We start from the raw sequence: 20,012 nt of genomic DNA, 5'->3' as shown, positions 1-20,012 counted from the left end.
AGGGTCTTCATTGTAGGAGTTGGGGTCCGAACAGTAGGAAGAGGGTCTTCATTGTAGGGTTGGAGTCCGAACAGTAGGAGGAGGGTCTTCATTGTAGGGATTGGGGTCCTCACAGTAGGAAGAGGGTCTTCATTGTAGAGGCTGGGGTCCTCACAGTAGGAGGAGGGTCTTCATTGTAGGGGTTGGGGTCCAAACAGTAGGAGGAGGGTCTTCATTGTAGGAGTTGGGGTCCGAACAGTAGGAAGAGGGTCTTCATTGTAGGGGTTGGGGTCCGAACAGTAGGAGGAGGGTCTTCATTGTAGGGATTGGGGTCCTCACAGTAGGAAGAGGGTCTTCATTGTAGAGGCTGGGGTCCTCACAGTAGGAGGAGGGTCTTCATTGTAGGGGTTGGGGTCCTCACAGTAGGAGGAGGGTCTTCATTGTAGGGGTTGGAGTTCTCACAGTAGGAGGAGGGTTCTTCATTGTAGGGGTTGGGGTCTGAACAGTAGGAGGAGGGTCTTCATTGTAGGGGTTGGGGTCCTCACGGTAGAAGGAGGGTCTGCATTGTAGGAGTTGGAGTCCGAACAGTAGGTAAGAGAGTCTTCATTGTAGGAGTCGGGGTCCTCACAGTAGGAGAAGGGTCTTCATTGTAGGGGTTGGGGTCCTCACAGTAGGAGGAGGGTCTTCATTGTAGGGGTTGAGGTCCTCACAGTAGGAGGAGGGTCGTCATTTTAGGGATTGGGGTCCTCACAGTAAGAGGAGGGTCTTCCTTGTAGGGGTTGGAGTCCTCACAGGAGGAGGAGGGTCTTCATTGTAGGGATTGGGGTCCTCACAGTAGGAGGAGGGTCTTCATTGTAGGGGTTGGGGTCCTCACAGTAAGAGGAGGGTCGTCATTTTAGGGATTGGGGTCCTCACAGTAGGAGGAGGGTCTTCATTGTAGGAGTTGGGGTCCGAACAGTAGGAAGAGGGTCTTCATTGTAGGGGTTGGGGTCCGAACAGTAGGAGGAGGGTCTTCATTGTAGGGATTGGGGTCCTCACAGTAGGAAGAGGGTCTTCATTGTAGAGGCTGGGGTCCTCACAGTAGGAGGAGGGTCTTCATTGTAGGGATTGGGGTCCAAACTGTAGGAGGAGGGTCTTCATTGTAGGGATTGGGGTCCTCACAGTAGGAGGAGGGTCTTCATTGTAGGGATTGGGGTCCTCACAGTAGGAGGAGGGTCTTCATTATAGGGGTTGGGGTCCTCACAGTAGGAGGAGGGTCTTCATTGTAGGAGTTGGGGTCCGAACAGTAGAAAGAAGGGTCTTCATTGTAGGGGTTGGGGTCCGAACAGTAGGAGGAGGGTCTTCATTGTAGGGATTGGGGTCCTCACAGTAGGAAGAGGGTCTTCATTGTAGAGGCTGGGGTCCTCACAGTAGCAGGAGGGTCTTCATTGTAGGGGTTGGGGTCCAAACAGTAGGAGGGTCATCATTGTAGGGGCTGGGGTCCTCACAGTAGGAGGAGGGTCTTCATTGTAGGGTTTGGAGTCCTCACAGTAGGAGGAGGGTCTTCATTGTAGGGATTGGGGTCCTCACAGTAGGAAGAGGGTCTTCATTGTAGAGGCTGGGGTCCTCACGGTAGAAGGAGGGTCTGCATTGTAGGAGTTGGGGTCCGAACGGTAGGAAGAGGGTCTTCAATGTAGGGGTTGGGGTCCTCACAGTAGGAGGAGGGTCTGCATTGTAGAAGTTGGGGTCCGAACAGTAGGAAGAGGGTCTTCATTGTAGGGGTTGGGGTCTGAACAGTAGCAGGAGGGTCTTCATTGTAGGGATTGGGGTCCTCACAGCAGGAAGAGGGTCTTCATTGTAGAGGCTGGGGTCCTCACAGTAGGAGGAGGGTCTTCATTGTAGGGGTTGGGGTCCAAACAGTAGGAGGAGGGTCTTCATTGTAGGGATTGGGGTCCTCACAGTAGAAGGAGGGTCTTCATTGTAGGGATTGGGGTCCTCACAGTAGGAGGAGGGTCTTCATTATAGGGGTTGGGGTCCTCACAATAGGAGGAGGGTCGTCATTTTAGGGAATGGGGTCCTCACAGTAGGAGGAGGGTCTTCATTGTAGGGATTGGGGTCCTCACAGTAGGAGGAGGGTCTTCATTGTAGGAGTTGGGGTCCGAACAGTAGAAAGAAGGGTCTTCATTGTAGGGGTTGGGGTCCGAACAGTAGGAGGAGGGTCTTCATTGTAGGGATTGGGGTCCTCACAGTAGGAAGAGGGTCTTCATTGTAGAGGCTGGGGTCCTCACAGTAGCAGGAGGGTCTTCATTGTAGGGGTTGGGGTCCAAACAGTAGGAGGGTCATCATTGTAGGGGCTGGGGTCCTCACAGTAGGAGGAGGGTCTTCATTGTAGGGTTTGGAGTCCTCACAGTAGGAGGAGGGTCTTCATTGTAGGGATTGGGGTCCTCACAGTAGGAAGAGGGTCTTCATTGTAGAGGCTGGGGTCCTCACGGTAGAAGGAGGGTCTGCATTGTAGGAGTTGGGGTCCGAACGGTAGGAAGAGGGTCTTCAATGTAGGGGTTGGGGTCCTCACAGTAGGAGGAGGGTCTGCATTGTAGAAGTTGGGGTCCGAACAGTAGGAAGAGGGTCTTCATTGTAGGGGTTGGGGTCTGAACAGTAGCAGGAGGGTCTTCATTGTAGGGATTGGGGTCCTCACAGCAGGAAGAGGGTCTTCATTGTAGAGGCTGGGGTCCTCACAGTAGGAGGAGGGTCTTCATTGTAGGGGTTGGGGTCCAAACAGTAGGAGGAGGGTCTTCATTGTAGGGATTGGGGTCCTCACAGTAGAAGGAGGGTCTTCATTGTAGGGATTGGGGTCCTCACAGTAGGAGGAGGGTCTTCATTATAGGGGTTGGGGTCCTCACAATAGGAGGAGGGTCGTCATTTTAGGGAATGGGGTCCTCACAGTAGGAGGAGGGTCTTCATTGTAGGGATTGGGGTCCTCACAGTAGGAGGAGGGTCTTCCTTGTAGGGGTTGGAGTCCTCACAGTAGGAGGAGGGTCTTCATTGTAGGAGTTGGGGTCCGAACAGTAGGAAGAGGGTCTTCATTGTAGGGTTGGAGTCCGAACAGTAGGAGGAGGGTCTTCATTGTAGGGATTGGGGTCCTCACAGTAAGGAAGAGGGTCTTCATTGTAGAGGCTGGGGTCCTCACAGTAGGAGGAGGGTCTTCATTGTAGGGGTTGGGGTCCAAACAGTAGGAGGAGGGTCTTCATTGTAGGAGTTGGGGTCCGAACAGTAGGAAGAGGGTCTTCATTGTAGGGGGTGGGGTCCGAACAGTAGGAGGAGGGTCTTCATTGTAGGGATTGGGGTCCTCACAGTAGGAAGAGGGTCTTCATTGTAGAGGCTGGGGTCCTCACAGTAGGAGGAGGGTCTTCATTGTAGGGTTTGGGGTCCTCACAGTAGGAGGAGGGTCTTCATTGTAGGGGTTGGAGTTCTCACAGTAGGAGGAGGGTTTTTCATTGTAGGGGTTGGGGTCTGAACAGTAGGAGGAGGGTCTTCATTGTAGGGGTTGGGGTCCTCACAGTAGAAGGAGGGTCTGCATTGTAGGAGTTGGAGTCCGAACAGTAGGTAAGAGAGTCTTCATTGTAGGAGTCGGGGTCCTCACAGTAGGAGGAGGGTCTGCATTGTAGGAGTTGGGGTCCGAACAGTAGGAAGAGGGTCTTCATTGTAGAGGTTGGGGTCTGAACAGTAGGAGGAGGGTCTTCATTGTAGGGATTGGTGTCCTCACAATAGGAGGAGGGTCTTCATTGTAGGGGCTGGGGTCCTCACAATAGGAGGAGGGTCTTCATTGTAGGGGTTGGGGCCCACACAGTAGGAAGAGGGTCTTCATTGTAGGGGTTGGGGTCCGAACATTAGGAGGAGGGTCTTCATTGTAGGGATTGGGGTCCGAACAGTAGAAGGAGGGTCTTCATTGAAGGGGCTGGGGTCCTCACAGTAGGAGGAGGGTCTTCATTGTAGGTGTTGGAGTCTGAACAGTAGGAAGAGGGTCTTCATTGTAGGGATTGGGGTCCAAACAGTAGGAGGAGGGTCTTCATTGTAGGGATTGGGGTCCGAACAGTAGGAGGAGGATCTTCATTGTAGGGGTTGGAGTCCGAGCAGTAGGAGGAGGGTCTTCATTGTAGGGGTTGGGGTCTGAACAGAAGGAAGAAGGCCTTCATTGTAGGGGTTGGGGTCTAAACAGTAGGAGGAGGGTCTTCATTGTAGGGATTGGGGTTCAGAACAGTAGGAGGAGGGTCTTCATTGTAGGGGTTGGGGTCCAAACAGTAGGAAGAGGGTCTTCATTGTAGGGATTGGGGTCCTCACAGTAGGACGAGGGTCTTCATTGTAGGGATTGGGGTCCTCACAGTAGGAGGAGGGTCTTCATTGTAGGGATTAGGGTCCTCACAGTAGGAGGAGGGTCTTCATTGTAGGGGTTGGGGTCCTCACAGTAGGAGGAGGGTCTTCATTGTAGGGATTGGGGTCCTCATAGTAGGAGGAGAGTCTTCATTGTAGGGGTTGGGGTCCGAACAGTAGGAGGCGGTTCTTCAATGTAGGGGTTGGGGTCCAAACAGTTGGAGGAGGGTCTTCATTGTAGGGATCGGGGTCCGAACAGTAGGAGGAGGGTCTTCATTGTAGGGATTGGGGTCCGAAGAGTAGGAGGAGGGTCTTCATTGTAGGGATTGGGGTCCGAACAGTAGGAGGAGGGTCCTCAATGTAGGGATTGGGGTCTGAACAGTAGAAGGAGGATCTTCATTGTAGGGATTGGGGTCCAAACAGTAGGGGGAGGATATTCATTGTAGGGATTGGGTTCCGAACGGTAGGTGGTGGGTCTGCACATTAGGATGAGGGTGCACACAATCGAGGGAGGATTTGCACATTAAGGGGAATGACCTGTAGTGGCAAATGGGTCTACACAGTAGAATCAGGGTCTGCACAATCAAGGCAGGTTGTAAATATTAGGGGGAGGGTCTTCACAATATGCATAGGAGGGTATGCATAATAAAGGCAGGTTATGCAGATTAGGGGGAGGGTCTTGTACAGTCTGCGGTGGGCCTGCATGATAGGGAGGGGTCTGCGTAAGAGAGTCAGGTTTTTCACATTGGGGGGAGGGTCTGTACAGTCAAGGGAGGGTCTGCAATGTAGGGAGAGGGACTGCAAGATGAAGGCACCCAGCAGCAGTCTCAGGGCTTTTGGGTGTCTTTTGGATGTCTACACAAGGGAAACTTTTACATGTACCCTGGACTGTAGCTGATAGCTTCCGTGGAACTTCTTCCTTTGTTGCTGGTGTATTATCTTTCTGCCATGTGAACAGGGTTAAACTGAATATTCATTAATGCAGAAGTGTAGCAGCCATCTTTAAGGAGACCACTTTGCAATGCTCATCTATGGAGTGTCTCCAATTGAGGGAGGAGCCATCTTGGCTGGTTCTAATTCAATCCTGGAGGTAATAGTCTGATGCATCAGAGCAAGGGAAAGGAGTCTGCAGGCTGGCGAGGAAAGGGGAGGGGACTATCTGGAAGTAAGCAGATGTGTGGGAAAAAGACTGGGCTGCTGCTGCCATAGCTGACCACAATTAATTGTTGTATTATGTATTAATGTATGTTGTCAGATGCCCCCCAGAGTCAGTTTTGCTGTAATACGCTCATGCAAGCGTATTCGCACATACAGATGTTGGTGGAAGACCATTGGCTGCAGAAACCTTCCTGCGGACACAGCAGATATGTTTGCTCTTTTGGGGATGTTTGTTTATGCCTCACCAAGAGACTGGCCACTTCATGGCATTTGCATTAATGCTCCTAGCAAACGGATCTGCGTATATGGGAACCATAGCATAACCATACAAAAATTATGGCCCACTGAGCCATGATAGAGTATGGTTTGTGTCATTGGTAGAGGTGGGAATGTGCACACGATCGTGTTCAGAGCCATGTAAGTAATGTTCAGTAAGTGGAAAGGTGTAGCGCTTAAAATGATATATAAACAATAAAGTCCATCAATGATAAAACTGAGAAGACAATCGAATCCGAGATCTTCATCCAGAACCGGATAAAGTGGAAAGGATAGCCACCACCACCACCTAAAACTACTGACCCTTACCATCAGTGTGTAGGGTACACACAATGTTAGTATTGGTTAATGGCCTCAACGGTCCCTCTGTACCGATCTATCCATTCCACCGTCACTTTGGACTAATCCTCTCCCAAAAGTCAGAGGAACCCAAGAGCCGATGTTTAAAAAGACCGCCAGGCATATGGAAACGAACCGGCGTTCCCAACCGACAAAATGGCCCCGTGTCTCTGGTCAGCGTCCCACGTCACACGTCCTTAGCTCCACCCGATGTTTCGACATAAGAATACATTATCAGGGGCGTAGTTAGGGCGTGTGATACTCTTATGCTGCGTACAGACGATTGGAATTTCCGACAAAAAATGTTGGATGTGAGCTTGTTGTTGGAAATTCCGACCATGTTTATGCTCCATCGGACATTTGCTGTCGGAATTTCCGACAACAACTGTTTGAGAGCTGGTTCTCAAATTTTCCGACAAAAAAAAACTTGTTGTCGGAAATTCTGAGTGTGTGTACACAATTCTGACGCACAAAATTCCACGCATGCTCAGAATCAAGTACGAGACGGAAGTGCTCGGTCTGGTAAAACTAGTGTTCATAATGGAGATAGCACATTCGTCACGCTGAAATTTTTTAAACTTTTAATGCACCGCATTCTCTTCTTCTTTAGAATGCTAAAATAATGAAGTAGTTTTGCTGCGTATATTCACACAGAGTTCTGACAAACTGATTTCTTATTATTTCTCGTGATCTTCTGAATAATCTTTTTTTTTTTCGTACAGATCACTGAATCACCTGCCTGCCTGCCTGAAAGTGTATTTGAAAACGTACACCAGGAATGTCCAGCAGGCCACCAAGGAGAGGCAAACGCTCACAGGCCACTAAAAGAAGGCAAGCAGGCTCTGTGTCCACAGTCAACAGTGCTGGTCACGGACATGGTGCATCCTCTGCTGGTGGCCGTGGGGCACACTTGTCCTTTTTTTCTGCTGATGGCTGTGTTATTGAGCCAGAATATGCAGAAGAGTTGGTGGAGTGGATAACAAAGCCATCCTCATCCTCCTCATCCTCTCACCCAGGCTCAGGGTAGTTTTCCTTCCTATGCAGCTGCCAAAGCGGCCTATTCCACGGCTCCTTGTCCACAGTCACTCCTTCCGTAGCCCCATCATCATGCACGGAGGAGTCCCCCGAATTCTTTGACCACAGTGTTGGGTACATGCTGCTGGAGGATGCGCAGCGATTTGAAGGCTCTGATGTTGGTACCCAGGTTGAGGAAGGGAGTAACGTGAGTCTAGAGAGAGGGGGTGTCCAAGAAGGACAAGAAACTGGCAGTCATGTTCTCCCAGCTGCAGCATACTGCCAAGTTTGCTCCAGTGACGAGGAGGGAGGGGATGATGCGATCACTGACTCTACTTGGGTGCCTGATAGAATAGAGGAGGAGGAGGCACAACTCCAATGAGACAGGATGTATTCTAGGTGGCAGCTTAAGGGCAGCCACCCTACTGCATCACACCGCAGAACTCCGCAGGTGCAGGGCGCTGCTGACTCCCCGCTGATTTTGAAAAGTTCTTTGGTGTGGGCCTTTTTGGACACGTGTGTAGCAGATCGCACAGTTGTTGTTTGCAACCTATGCCTGAAGCGGATCAAGCATGGCCACAACAGCAGCCGCTTGGGCACCACATGCTTGACCAGACATATGACAACGTCCCATGCAGTCTTTCTCCCGTATACTATATTTGAGATTTAATATCTCTCAGATATGATTTGGGTTAAATGAGACTCAAGTCCTCTCGAAAACCTGCACTGAGGGGAATGAAGATATAGCAATAGGTGCCCCAAGTACTTGCAGCCAATCTGCTAGTAGTACACCACCATCTGATTTTAGCAAGCAAATTTCCCTACCCCAGTTGCTAAACCGTAAAAATAAATTCAGTCCGAGCCATCCACATGCTCAGCCTCTGAATGCTAGATTGGCTAAATTACTAGCACTGCAACTACTGCCTTTTCAGCTTGTAGACTCTGCCCCTTTTTGTGAATTTGTGGAATGTGCTGTACCTCAGTTGCAGGTTCCAAAACGCCATTTCTTTTCATGGAAGGCCATTCCAGCTCTCTACCGGCATGTGGAAGGCAATGTTTTTGTCTTGTTGGACAGGGCGGTCAGCAGTAAGGTGTATATTATGGCAGACTCATGGTCTAGCAGGCAAGGGCAGGGGTGTTACCTTTCCTTCGCGGTGCACTGGATAACTCTGTTGGCAGCTGGGAAGGATGCAGGACAGGGTTCAGTATTGTTGGAGCTTGTTCTGCCACCACACCTCCAAAATGCTAGCGGTGATTCTGCCACAGCTCTCTCCTCCACCCTCTCCTCTTCTTCTTCCTCTATGGCCTCTTCTGCAGATTTGTGCTCTGAACCAGCGGTGCTCCGTAAGCGTTCAAGGGGCTACGCAAGCACTCAGGAAAAAAGATGCCATGCGGTGCATGAGTTACATAGTTACATAGTAGGTGAGGTTGAAAAAAGACACAAGTTCATCAAGTCCAACCTATGTGTGTGATTATATGTCAGTATTACATTGTATATATGTTGCAGTCCTTTAGGTGCTTATCTAATAGTTTCTTGAAACTATCGATGCCCCCCCGCTGAGAGCACCGTTTGTCGAAGGGAATTCCACATCCTTGCGGCTCTTACAATAAAGAACCCTCTATGTAGTTTAAGGTTAAACCACTGCTTAGGGGACAGAAGCCACACTGGAGCAGAGATTCTGTCAGCTCTGCAGGGGCAGGCTCAGAGGTGGTTGACGCCATGCCAGCTTCAGCCAGGAATGGTTGTTTGCGAAAATGGCACCAACCTTCTCTCCACCCTCAGACAGGGACACTTGACCCATGTTCCATATTTGGCACACATCCTGAATTTGGTAGTGCAGCAGTTCTTGAGCAGGTACCCAGGCTTACAAGATCTTCTGAGGCAGGCCAGAAAAGTCTGTGGTCATTTCCGCCAGTCATACAATGCCAGTGCTCGACTGGCTGACATTCAAAGAGCATGCAACCTGCCCAAGAACTGCCTCATTTGTGACATGCCCACCAGGTGGAACTCAACGTTGGCAATGCTGCAGCAGCTGCACACGCAGCAGAGGGCCATCAATGAGTACCTGTGTGAGGACAGGGTCAGGGGAGCTTGGCTTTTTTTCACCATGTCAGGGGCTACTGATCAAGGATGCATGCACTGTCCTGTCACCATTTGAGGAGGCCACGAGGATGGTGAGCAGCGACAGTGCATGCATCAGTGACACTGTCCCTCTTTTCTTCCTGTTGGAACACACGCTTCTTGGAATAATGGACAGGGCACTTAAGGCAGAACAGCGGGAGGAAGAGGAGGACTTCCTTACCTCTCAGGGCCCCCTTTATCCAGATATTATTCCTGCAGGCCCGTCAAACACACAGGAAGAAGAGGAAGAGGAGGAGGAGGATTGTGTCAGCATGGACGTGGAGGATAACACTCAGCAGCAGCAGTCTTCAAGGGATGGTTTTCAGTCCCCAGAAACCCAAGGAGTTGTACGTGGCTGGGAGGAGGTTGTTACGGATCATGTGATCCTTAGTGACCCAGAGGACTCAGAATTGAATGCCTCTGCAAACTTTCGCAGGCTTTGCAGAATCAGGGAGGCCATGCAGCGTAAGGACCCTAGGATTCGTGGTATCAAAGAGAGGGATCATTACTGGCTGGCAACCCTTCTTGATCCATGTTACAAGGGTAAGATTGCAGAACTCATCCTGCCTTCACAGAGGGAGCAGAGGATGAAACATCTTCAGGAGGCCTTGAAGAAAGGTTTGTGCAATGCATTTACAGACCCTGGGAGGTTACAATTTCCTGGTGCTGCACAATTTTTCAGTCCTGAAGGTCTGATCAGTTCAAGCAACCATCGCAACCGTCTGCATTATATGGTGCAGGAATATCTAGGGGCAAGAGCAGACTTGGAGACCTTTCCAACAGAGCATCTACTGGGTTACTGGGTCTTGAGGATGGACCACTGGCCAGAACTAGCTCAATATGCAATTGAGCTACTGGCCTGTCCTGCATCCAGCGTTCTTTCTGAACGCACATTCAGTGCTGCTGGAGGGTTTGTAACGGATCATAGAGTGCGATTGTCCACAAACTCCGTTGACAGGCTCACATTCATAAAAATCAATCAGTCTTTTAATCAGCAGCAGCTATCAAGCACCTGATGCTGATGTAACTGATTGATTTTTCTATGGATGTGGGATCCCTTGAAGACTGCCTATGCTGAGTGACTATCCTATTCCTCCTCAATCTTGATGATGCTAGCTTCCAACTATATTTTTGGTTTAGGGCACCACCACCACTGCCTAAGGCCCAATTTTTCTGTCCCTGTTTAACAGGGGCATGTAATTACAATTTTTGATCTAATATTTCACAGCAGGGCCCGTTCCTGCGCCCAACAAGAGTATCTGTGAGGTCTTACAGTGTTGTGGCACCACCACCACCAAAGGCCCAATTTTTCTGCCCCTGTCCCAGCAGCAGAAAAAAGGACAAGCGTGTCCCACGGCCACCTGCAGAAGATGAACCATGTCCATGACCAGCACTGTTGACTGTAGACACAGAGCCTGCTTGCCCTCTTTTAGTGGCCTGTGAGCATCTGCCTCTCCTTGGTGGACTTCCAGACATGATGGGGATTTTGTTTTGCAACACCGCACTACACTGTATTGTGTACTGTGTACACCACCAGAAAAGTAGTAGCAACTGCACTATCGGTGCACGGTACTGTGTACACCAACAGAAATGTAACAACAACTATGGGTGTACTGTATTGTGTACACCACCAGAAAAGTAGTAGCAACTGCACAAGGGGTGCATGGTACTGTGTACACCGACAGAAGTTTAATAGCAACTATGGGTGCACTGTTTGTATTGTGTACTGTGTACACCACCAGAAAAGTAGTAGCAACTGCACTATGGGTGCACGGTACTGTGTATACCAACAGAAGTGTAATAACAACTATGGATGTACTGTATTGTGTACACCACCAGAAAAGTAGTAGCAACTGCACTAGGGGTGCACGGTACTGTGTACACCAACAGGAGTCCAATAGCAACTATGGGTGCACTGTTTGTATTGTGCACAGTGTACACCACCAGAAAAGTAGTAGCAACTGCACTATGGGTGTACGGTACTGTGTACACCAACAGAAGTGTAATAACAACTATAGGTGTACTGTATTGTGTACACCACCAGAAAGTGTAGCTACTGTACTAGAGGTTCACGGTACTGTGTACACCGCCTGAAGTATATTAGAAAAAGTACAGCAGGAATGGCCTGCAGTCAGATATAGCTAAACTGGATACAGTGGAGATATATATATATGTTAAATACACTGCAGCTAACTGAATAATCTGCCTGCCTGCTCAATCTAAATGGGACTCTCTCTCCATCCACGCCAACAACACACTACACGAGGCCGACGTGTAGGCAGCCTTACATAGTGTGGGGCGTGGACTTAGTCCCCCTGAGCTATGATTGGCAAAAGGCACCCTGCCTCTGGCCAATTATGGCTCTCTTAGCTGAGGGCGCTGGGATTGGCCAAAGCATGCAGTATCATGGTGCATGCTTTGGCCAATCATCATACAGCAATGCACTGAGCTCCCGCAGTGCATTATGGACCGTTACGCGCCGCTCGAATTTGGCGCAAACGGCCCATAATGTTTGGTTTTCGACACACAGCCAATGTTCAAGTCGAACACATGTTCGACCCGAACAGAAAGCTCATCTCTAATGATAACAGAACCTTATCTGGTCTTTTATCCTGACAGAGAGGTACTGAGACCTTCGGATTATTTTGTCCCTAAATTATCAACTTCATTTCATTATAATCAGGACATCACCCTTCCATCTTTCACTAACAATCAAGGTGAACCCCATGCGTTGGATGTAAAATCAGTTATCACCAGTTATCTGGCAGCTACAGCTACCTTCAGAAAGAAGGATACTCTCTTGATAATTCCTCATGGGGCTAGGAAAATCGTACGATTGCATCTTGGTTGGTCAATTCCATCAAGAAGGCATACTCCATCCGTTAGCTTGCAATTCCGGAACTCATCAGGGCTCACTCAACCAGGGCAGTGGCGACCTCGTGGGCAGCATACTGCAGAGTTTCACCAGAGACAATTTGTAAGGCAGCAACCTGGTCATCCAGACATACATTCATTTCCCTCTATAAAATAGACTCGGCCCAATTAAAACAGCAGACTTTGGCAGAACCATTGTTAGAGCCAATTCTACAGCATTATACGGAATAAACATTATTTTTTGTACCCACCTGATTGGCAAGTTATTTTCCAGTGTGTGCTGCCATGAAGGCGTCAGGAAAACAGAAAACTGTATACTTACCTTTCCGTAATTTTCCTTTCCTGACGCATCTTCATGGCAGCACACAGAAGCCCACCCGTTCTTAGATGATAGATAAAGAGAGTAAAGTGGGGTGTCTCTCTTCAATTTTTAGAGTTAACCAATCCTGTCAGGTTGTGGAGGCGGAGTCACAACCCAGTGTGTGCTGCCATGAAGAAGCGTCAGGAAAGGAAAATTACGGAAAGGTCAGTATACAATTTTCCTTTTTTTTTTCTAAATGGATACCAGAATCCCAAAACAGTGAAACTCTGAATTAGACATTTCATATTATTATGATCTCTCTGGGGAGATTCGGGAAGTGAACATGGTTATATCGTCTCTTAGATCTGTGGATATATTCTATATGAGGAAACTTGAAATAGGAAGCCGCACACCACAAGGGGACACCAATAAAACGTCTTTGTTGTAATGCAGACAGATGCAGTCACAGGAAGGAATGGAAAGTTAATATGTCTCACACATCTTGTGCTTAGCCTTTGACTTTTGCACCACTTTAAGCTGTAAGTGTTTTTACAGACCATTATGATTCTCAGAGACATCATCAGTAATGCCATACCGTGGCATCAATTAAATTGCATGTGTATCAATTTAGTTTACTTTTACATCATTTATCAGCTCACATATAACAGCAGCAATGCAATACGATTAATTTCCATTCCAAATAAAGTCTTTCTATGGTAGTTTTTGCAAAGACAACTGATTTTTTTGTGTCACAGTGAAAGGACACAATTGAGTAGTGGAAGTAGCAGAGATAACATAGCTAATAACTATCAGTAAGTATAAAAAATAATGCTTGGAGAGTATTATTATTATTATTATTGATTTATATAGCGCCAACAGTTTACGCAGCGTTTTACAATGTATAGGGGGGAAACACAATTACAGTACAGTTTAATACAAAAGGTACAGGAGGGCCCGGCTCGTAAAGCTTACATTCTAAAGGGAGGGGGTGGTGGTACAAAAGGTAATAGCTGCAGAGAATGTTCGATGGGGGAGTATGTAAGCATCTTCAATTAGGCACAGGGCAGTAACATAACGGGGTCATTTTTTTTTCAAGAAATAGCAATTAGAGTATGATATTTTAAAGATGTCAATACTGGCTGCACATTATGCCAGCATTTGTACTTGTCCACTCCGTTAGAGAAAGAGATGAGGCATTCTTAATTGTGAAAAAAAGATTTGTTTTGTCACAGTCATATGTCACTGCACCCCATGCAAGCATTCTTACTCGCAGACAATGTAAGATAAAGAGACTACTCAGGTTTTATCATTAACCACTTCAGCCCCGGAAGGATTTACCCCCCTTCCTGACCAAGCTCTTTTTTTGCGATACGGTACTGCGTCGCTTTACCTGACAATTGCGCGGTCGGGCGACGTTGTACCCAAACAAAATTCCCACAAATAGAGATTTCTTTTGGTGGTATTTGATCACCTCTGCGGTTTTTATTTTTTGCGCTATAAACAAAAAAATAGCAAACATTTTGAAAAAAAAAGCAATAATTTTTTACTTTTTGCTATAATAAATATCCCAAAAAAATATATAAAACAACAAATTTCTTTCTCAGTTTAGGCCGATATGTATTCTTCCACATATTTTTGGTAAAAAAAACAACGCAATAAGCATATATTGATTGGTTTGTGCAAAAGTTATCGCATCTACAAAATAGGGGATAGATTTATGGCATTTTTATTATTATTATTTTTTCTTAGTAATGGCGGCAATTTGTGATTTTAATTGTGACTGTGACATTATGGTGGACAGATCAGACACTTTTGACACTATTTTGGGACCATTGGCATTTATACAGCGATCAGTGCTATAAAAATGCACTGATTACTGTGTAAATGTCACTGGCAGAGAATAGGTTAACCACTAGGGGGCGATCAAGGGGTTAAGTGTGTTCCCTGGGCGTGTTATAACTGTAGGGGGGGTGGGCTCACTAGAACATGACAGCGATCACTGCTCCCGATCACTGGGAGCAGTCGACCTCTGTCATGTTGCTAGGCAGAACAGGGAAATGCCTTGTTTACAAAGGCATCTCCCCGTTCTGCCTTTTCGTGCCACAATCACGGGCCACCGGCGGAAATTAAGGCCGCGGGACCCGCAGGCACGCTCCCGGGTGCGCACGCGTCCGCTAGCCGCCAATGACACAGCGATATACGGGTATGTGATTTTGCGCACCCGTGCCACTTTGCTGACGTATATCAGTGTGAGCCAGTCGGCAAGTGCTTAAATGAGAATTAGAGTGGGCTTTTTCTGAGCTACAAGTAAGAAAAAGTTAACTAATTTGCTGGACAGCATGTACTCCTTTTTTTTGCTAAGATGTAATGTCATAGAGAGAGAGAGGGCAGGTTTTACCTGGAATAAACAATTAACAGTGTCTTTTTTTCTGAGATTAAAGCTTGAAAAATTTTACACATTTCTAGCAAAGTTCTTGAAGCCTTTTAGATAGAAGCTTGTTTCAGAGGCAGAGTTCAGGCAGATTTTTGAATTAAAAAAAATGATTATTGTCTAAATTCTAAGATTGAAGGCTGAAAAGTTGTACAGATTGGATAGACAGCCATTTCTAAGGGATAGAGAAAGCAGATTGCATTTGTAAGAATAAAACATGTTTTATTTCAAATGTAATATAGAAAAATGTTAGTGTACACACCTTTTAGGCCTTTTGGATAGTCCACAATTTCTTGAGTTTTTGAGCAGGCACATTGCATCCAGACTTAACAAGTGTTTCCTGTTTTACTTTTTAGACACACTTTTGTTACAAAATTGCATTCCTTGTTTAAGCTTATTTAGACCATACATTTTAAGGGAGAGAGTGTCAGGTCACCTTTGAGACCAGGTGACAGATGCACTCTGTAGGAGTCAGAAGTGCACCGCTAGGTAGTGGACCCTAGGACTGACTGCTGTGGATTGAACCCTGGGAGGTTCAGGAAGCAGGTCTACAGGATAACTAACATGGATCCCAGTGGGAGCTAGAGCATAGATTCCCCAGGGCGCGGAGTCTAAGAGCCAGCAGGTGTTCACCAGAGCCTCTAGTGGTGAGGATGGAGTGCGCTGCAGTCTGGCTCCAGGTCGTGGCCCCCCAGGGTCTCACAGCTCACGGTAGACTACAGGAGAAGAGGAAGGAGGCAGCAGGCTGGAACAACAAGGAAAGTAAGGAATAAGACAAATGTCAGGGCGACTAGCAGACAAGGATAGACAGAGAACACACCAAAGGTCAGGGTCACAAGCAGACAGGGAAAGTCCAGAACAGGCCAAAGTCGGTAACTGGAATCAGACGTTGGAAACACAGCAAGTACACACGAACGCTAAGACACAAAGGTTGATCAGCACTGCTGGATTGCAGTGCACAGGTTAATATAGGGTTCCCTGATAGGAGCTGGGGTGGGGCCATGCTTAGAGGAGAGATTATAAAAGCAGTCAGGTGAGGGTCAGCTGGTCTCTAGAGATGAACACATGGAGACAGGTAAACTGACAGACAAACTCAAAACCATGACAGAGAGCAGGTTGATTTAATCATTTGATAAGAAATTAGACTGTATTTTTGTAGAGACAGAGCATTAAAACAATACTGATTTGCTGCTGAGAATCAAATTCTTATTTATAATAGAAAAATTTGTAGGCAGACAGTAGGCCTATTACAGCTAAAAATATTACAAGAATCTGTATATTTCAGAAGGAGAATATAAAAGGTTTCCTGAATACAATAGTATCCTTTTTATTAAGAGGAAAATTTGAAGGCAGAGAGTCAGCTTTTTTGTAGCCAGATATATTAAATGAAACTATATTTTTTCAAAGACGTTTTACAAAATTGTGGAGAGCTGTTGAGCAGAATCACATCCTTTTTAAGGTGAAACAATTTTGGAGGCAGAGATTAGGCCTGAATTATTTTATTTTTTAATCATATTTTATTGAAAGATTTTTCAAGTAAACATTGTCAGAGTTCAGGAGCAATAAAAATGTGATCAGGATCACATTTAGGCAAAATAAAATAGAGGTGGCGGAAAAACATTCACCAGTGTTCACTAATTATTCATTCAAATAGCAGAGAGTTTGTAAACAAGATTTGTAAAGATAGTAGATTGGTTCTTTTGAAGCACTTAGACAAGGGACTCTTTGATGATATGGTGAGCTGATTTGTTACATAGTTACATAATAGGTGAGACTGAATAAAGACAATAGTCCATCCAGTTCAACCTGTGTAGGTGTACGTGTGTCAGTGTTTATAATTATTTACCATATCCCTGTATGTTGTGTTCTTTAAGATATATATCCAAGAGTCTTTTAAAAATATCCATATCCCTGCAGTCACCACCAATTGTGGAAGAGAGTTCCACATCCTTATTACAGCCCTAACAGTGAAGAACCCCCTATGCAGTTTGCGGTTAAACCGTTTCTTCTCCAGTCTCATTGTGTGACCCAGTATCCTCCCTAGTGTTTCAAAGTCGCATGTTGTTACCGCAATTTAGGCGCAATTTTTACCTCTTTTTTGCCGCGATTTTGTAAAGGTTACCAATGTAAAAAGCAGAAAAACGCCTGTAATCTGCCCCAAAAAAGCTCATGATCTTTTTTGAGCTTAAGGCATTTTTGAGCATCTGAGCTGAAAGTGCTCAGGTGTAAATGCAGCCTAAGGCTGAATAGTTTTTTTTCCTATACTGGGATCCCGAATCAGGTATTTGTAGATTGCTATCATGTCCCCTCTCAAGTGTCGCTTCTCCAGCGAGAATAAATCTGGGTAAGGAAGAGAAATAGGAGAAATGAACAGCAACCAAAATATGACATGAAAATGCACCCATTTCATGTCATCTAATAAAAGTGAATGCCAGTGGCACTGACAAAATTTAAAATAAAGTTAGTCCAAGACTGAGACTATGATAGTAAATATCTTAAGATTGTATCAGGAAACGCCCTGTCAAGTTTGTGAAGGGTAGAGTACCGAGAGGATGGATTTCAAGATAATTTCCTTCAAGGTTTAACAAACAGACGTGTCATCTGTAACATGGCCACTGGAATATTGATGGTTTGAAAAAGGTAAAGAGCCTGTTCCTCCAATTGGTAGTCTCTCCATTTAGACTTGGGAAGTTGGTGAATGAAAGCTTAATTCAGCACCAAGTTTTTCATTGACGTATACATATTGAATAGCCCAAAATATTCAATGAAAATGTATTTGTACTCTATATAAGGCGAGGTTCAGATATGCTGCGTCCGCAGCTCACAGCAGGGGGTCTGGTGCATCCTTGTTCTCCATTTCAGGTGAGAATCAGATCCAAATTTTTGCCTGAATTTCGGACCTGAAACAGAGCCAAAGATGAACAGGACCCTTTTCCAGTGTGGGCCGCGGCCGCTCCGGAGCTGTGCGAACCAGTTCCTATTGAGAGCCGGTCACAGTCTCCTGTCATGCAAATTGGATGTGGGGAAACCCACATCCAATTCGCATAAGTGTGAACCCAGCCCAAAAGTTGAACAGATTTAAAAGAGTTTAATGATTTTTAAATAAAGGCAATTTTACAAATAGAGAGAAGTTATATCTCAGCCAGAAATAATCAATGAAATTGATATTTGTCTCAGACGCCGGGTGTCATATTAATTCTGACAAAAAAAGGACACAGAAGGCCTTATTTTGAGGGTAGGTCTTATCATGTAATGTGCATTTGCCAGTTCCTGTGCCCCCTGTCTTCTCTCCCCCTCTCCCTCTCTGCCTGTCAGCTCAGGAGTCATTAGCATTTAGCATTATGAATTATAGCGCTTGTAAAATCATATCATTCTCTCTATTAGTGTATTATATAATGGACAATGTGTTTCAGTAATATTATTGTGCCAAATACCTTCATTACAGCACTGCCGGGTGTTTACGTGACCCACTGGAGCTCTCTTCCCTGCTCCGAACACTGCAGAGAGAGGGGTAGAGATCCCCCACTGACTGCTGGGAGAAGAGGAGGAGAGTAGCGGGAGGTCAGCTGTCACTGTAACGAAGGTATGTGGCACAATCATATTACAGAAACACACACATTGCACATTATATAATACTGTAATAGAGTGGATTATAGGATTTTACAAGCACTTCAAACTAGGGCTTATTTTTGGGGTACGGCTTATATTGCAGCCCTGCTGGAAAATCACAGTAGGTCATATTTTCAGGGTAGGTCTTATTTTGGGGGGGAAACAGTGTATTAAAATGGCACTACTTTGCTGCACAGAAGCTCATCTTTTTTAATAGGAGGCAGTTTTAGAAACAGAGGTTGTGTATTCATTCAGCCACAACATTTTAATTACATTGTAATTTTTCTGAGAGACTATATAAAGGTTAAAAATGTTTGATTCTTATAATCTCATCCTTTCAAAGAGTATATAATTGTAGAGACAGAAGGAAGTTATATTACAATCAAAATGTGTCAAACACACAAAATCAAATTCTTTTATATAGGAGGCAAATCAAAAGGAAGAGAGCAGGCAGACTCCATTTTTAATTACAAAAAAAAAATATTGTATCTCTTAGTGACAAATGTTGTACAAATTATCAGCACAGATTTTAACAATTTTTAATAGGCCATAACTTTTATAGGCACAGAGAGAGATCAGACAGTTTCTATTTAAGAATTCAACATTAGTCCACACTACATCTGTATCTAAAAAAATTCAGGGTGCCAATTCACTCAAGTAGGCTCAAAAGATGAATACAAACATCACAATGTAGCTTGTATCAAAGCAAAAAAATTCCAACCCAGAAGCAGCATGAGGAACCAAAAGGAGTTGTCCAATTGTAATGACACTACGCTGTAATAATCAATGCAAACATGAATGGTCAATGTAGTATGTAACCAGCAAAACAATTTCATTTTTAACACTGGGAAACAGCAGCAGAAAAATAAGATTGTGATAGAAAAAGTCACAAATTGATGGTAGAGGGCTATATCCAGTAGCTGAAATGACAGAAGCTGTAAAGCCAGGACTTTTACCAATCTGGTATTGCAATGCTGACATGAAGGTGGCTGGGGAATACTTTTTTATTTAGTTACAGCAGTGGGGGCAGATAAATCCACCTGCTCAAAGCTAAATCTGGGGATGGCAAGGGCATAATTGGCTGAATCAGAGCATGGTTGTAGCCTAAGTCTGCGTCTTCCCATTCAAATCTTCTTCCCAGATGGAGGTGCCATAAGGTAAACCTCTGACAACCCTTGAAATATTTCCATCCCTACCATTTGAGGCTGATGATAGGTAATCTGGTATAGAGGGGGTTGAAATGGAGGAGCCTAAAGTATGAGGAGGAGGAGGAGAGAGACTATTTTACTCTCTATCACTAGTCTTTGTAAATCGTGGTCAGAACAATTTAAATACTTTACTCATTCCTCTTCTCCTAGTAGAGATTTTGGTCTCCTCATGACAGTCAAAGCTCTTCTTCTTTGTCCATGATTCTCAATGAGGTGGGGGATTATCAGAGTGATGTACCAAAGAGACCTTGGGGAGGGATGAGAAGGAGGTGGGGCAGAAGTTGGTATTAAAGGTATAAGAAAATTATATTGATAATGCAAAGGAAAAAAATATGTATGTTAATCAATAATACA

General features: G+C 45.7%; 2 protein-coding genes across 2 annotated transcripts in view; both read right to left on the bottom strand.

Annotated features, from left to right (window-relative positions):
- The window catches only part of LOC141129506 (Fc receptor-like protein 5), a 654,812-nt gene that overhangs the window by 533,163 nt on the left and 101,637 nt on the right, over nt 1-20,012 (bottom strand). The window lies entirely within an intron of this gene.
- LOC141129507 (cell adhesion molecule CEACAM2-like) overlaps nt 18,914-20,012 on the bottom strand; it is a 46,582-nt gene continuing 45,483 nt past the window's right edge. Inside the window, exon 7 of the mRNA XM_073617584.1 lies at nt 18,914-19,905. Within this exon, the coding sequence (XP_073473685.1) occupies nt 19,864-19,905 (42 nt within the window). The 3' untranslated portion in view covers nt 18,914-19,863. The remainder of the gene's footprint in view (nt 19,906-20,012) is intronic.

Source organism: Aquarana catesbeiana, linkage group LG02, assembly GCF_042186555.1.
Source record: "Aquarana catesbeiana isolate 2022-GZ linkage group LG02, ASM4218655v1, whole genome shotgun sequence".
Classification (NCBI taxonomy): domain Eukaryota; kingdom Metazoa; phylum Chordata; class Amphibia; order Anura; family Ranidae; genus Aquarana; species Aquarana catesbeiana.
This window is presented reverse-complemented; position numbering and strand designations above follow the sequence as displayed.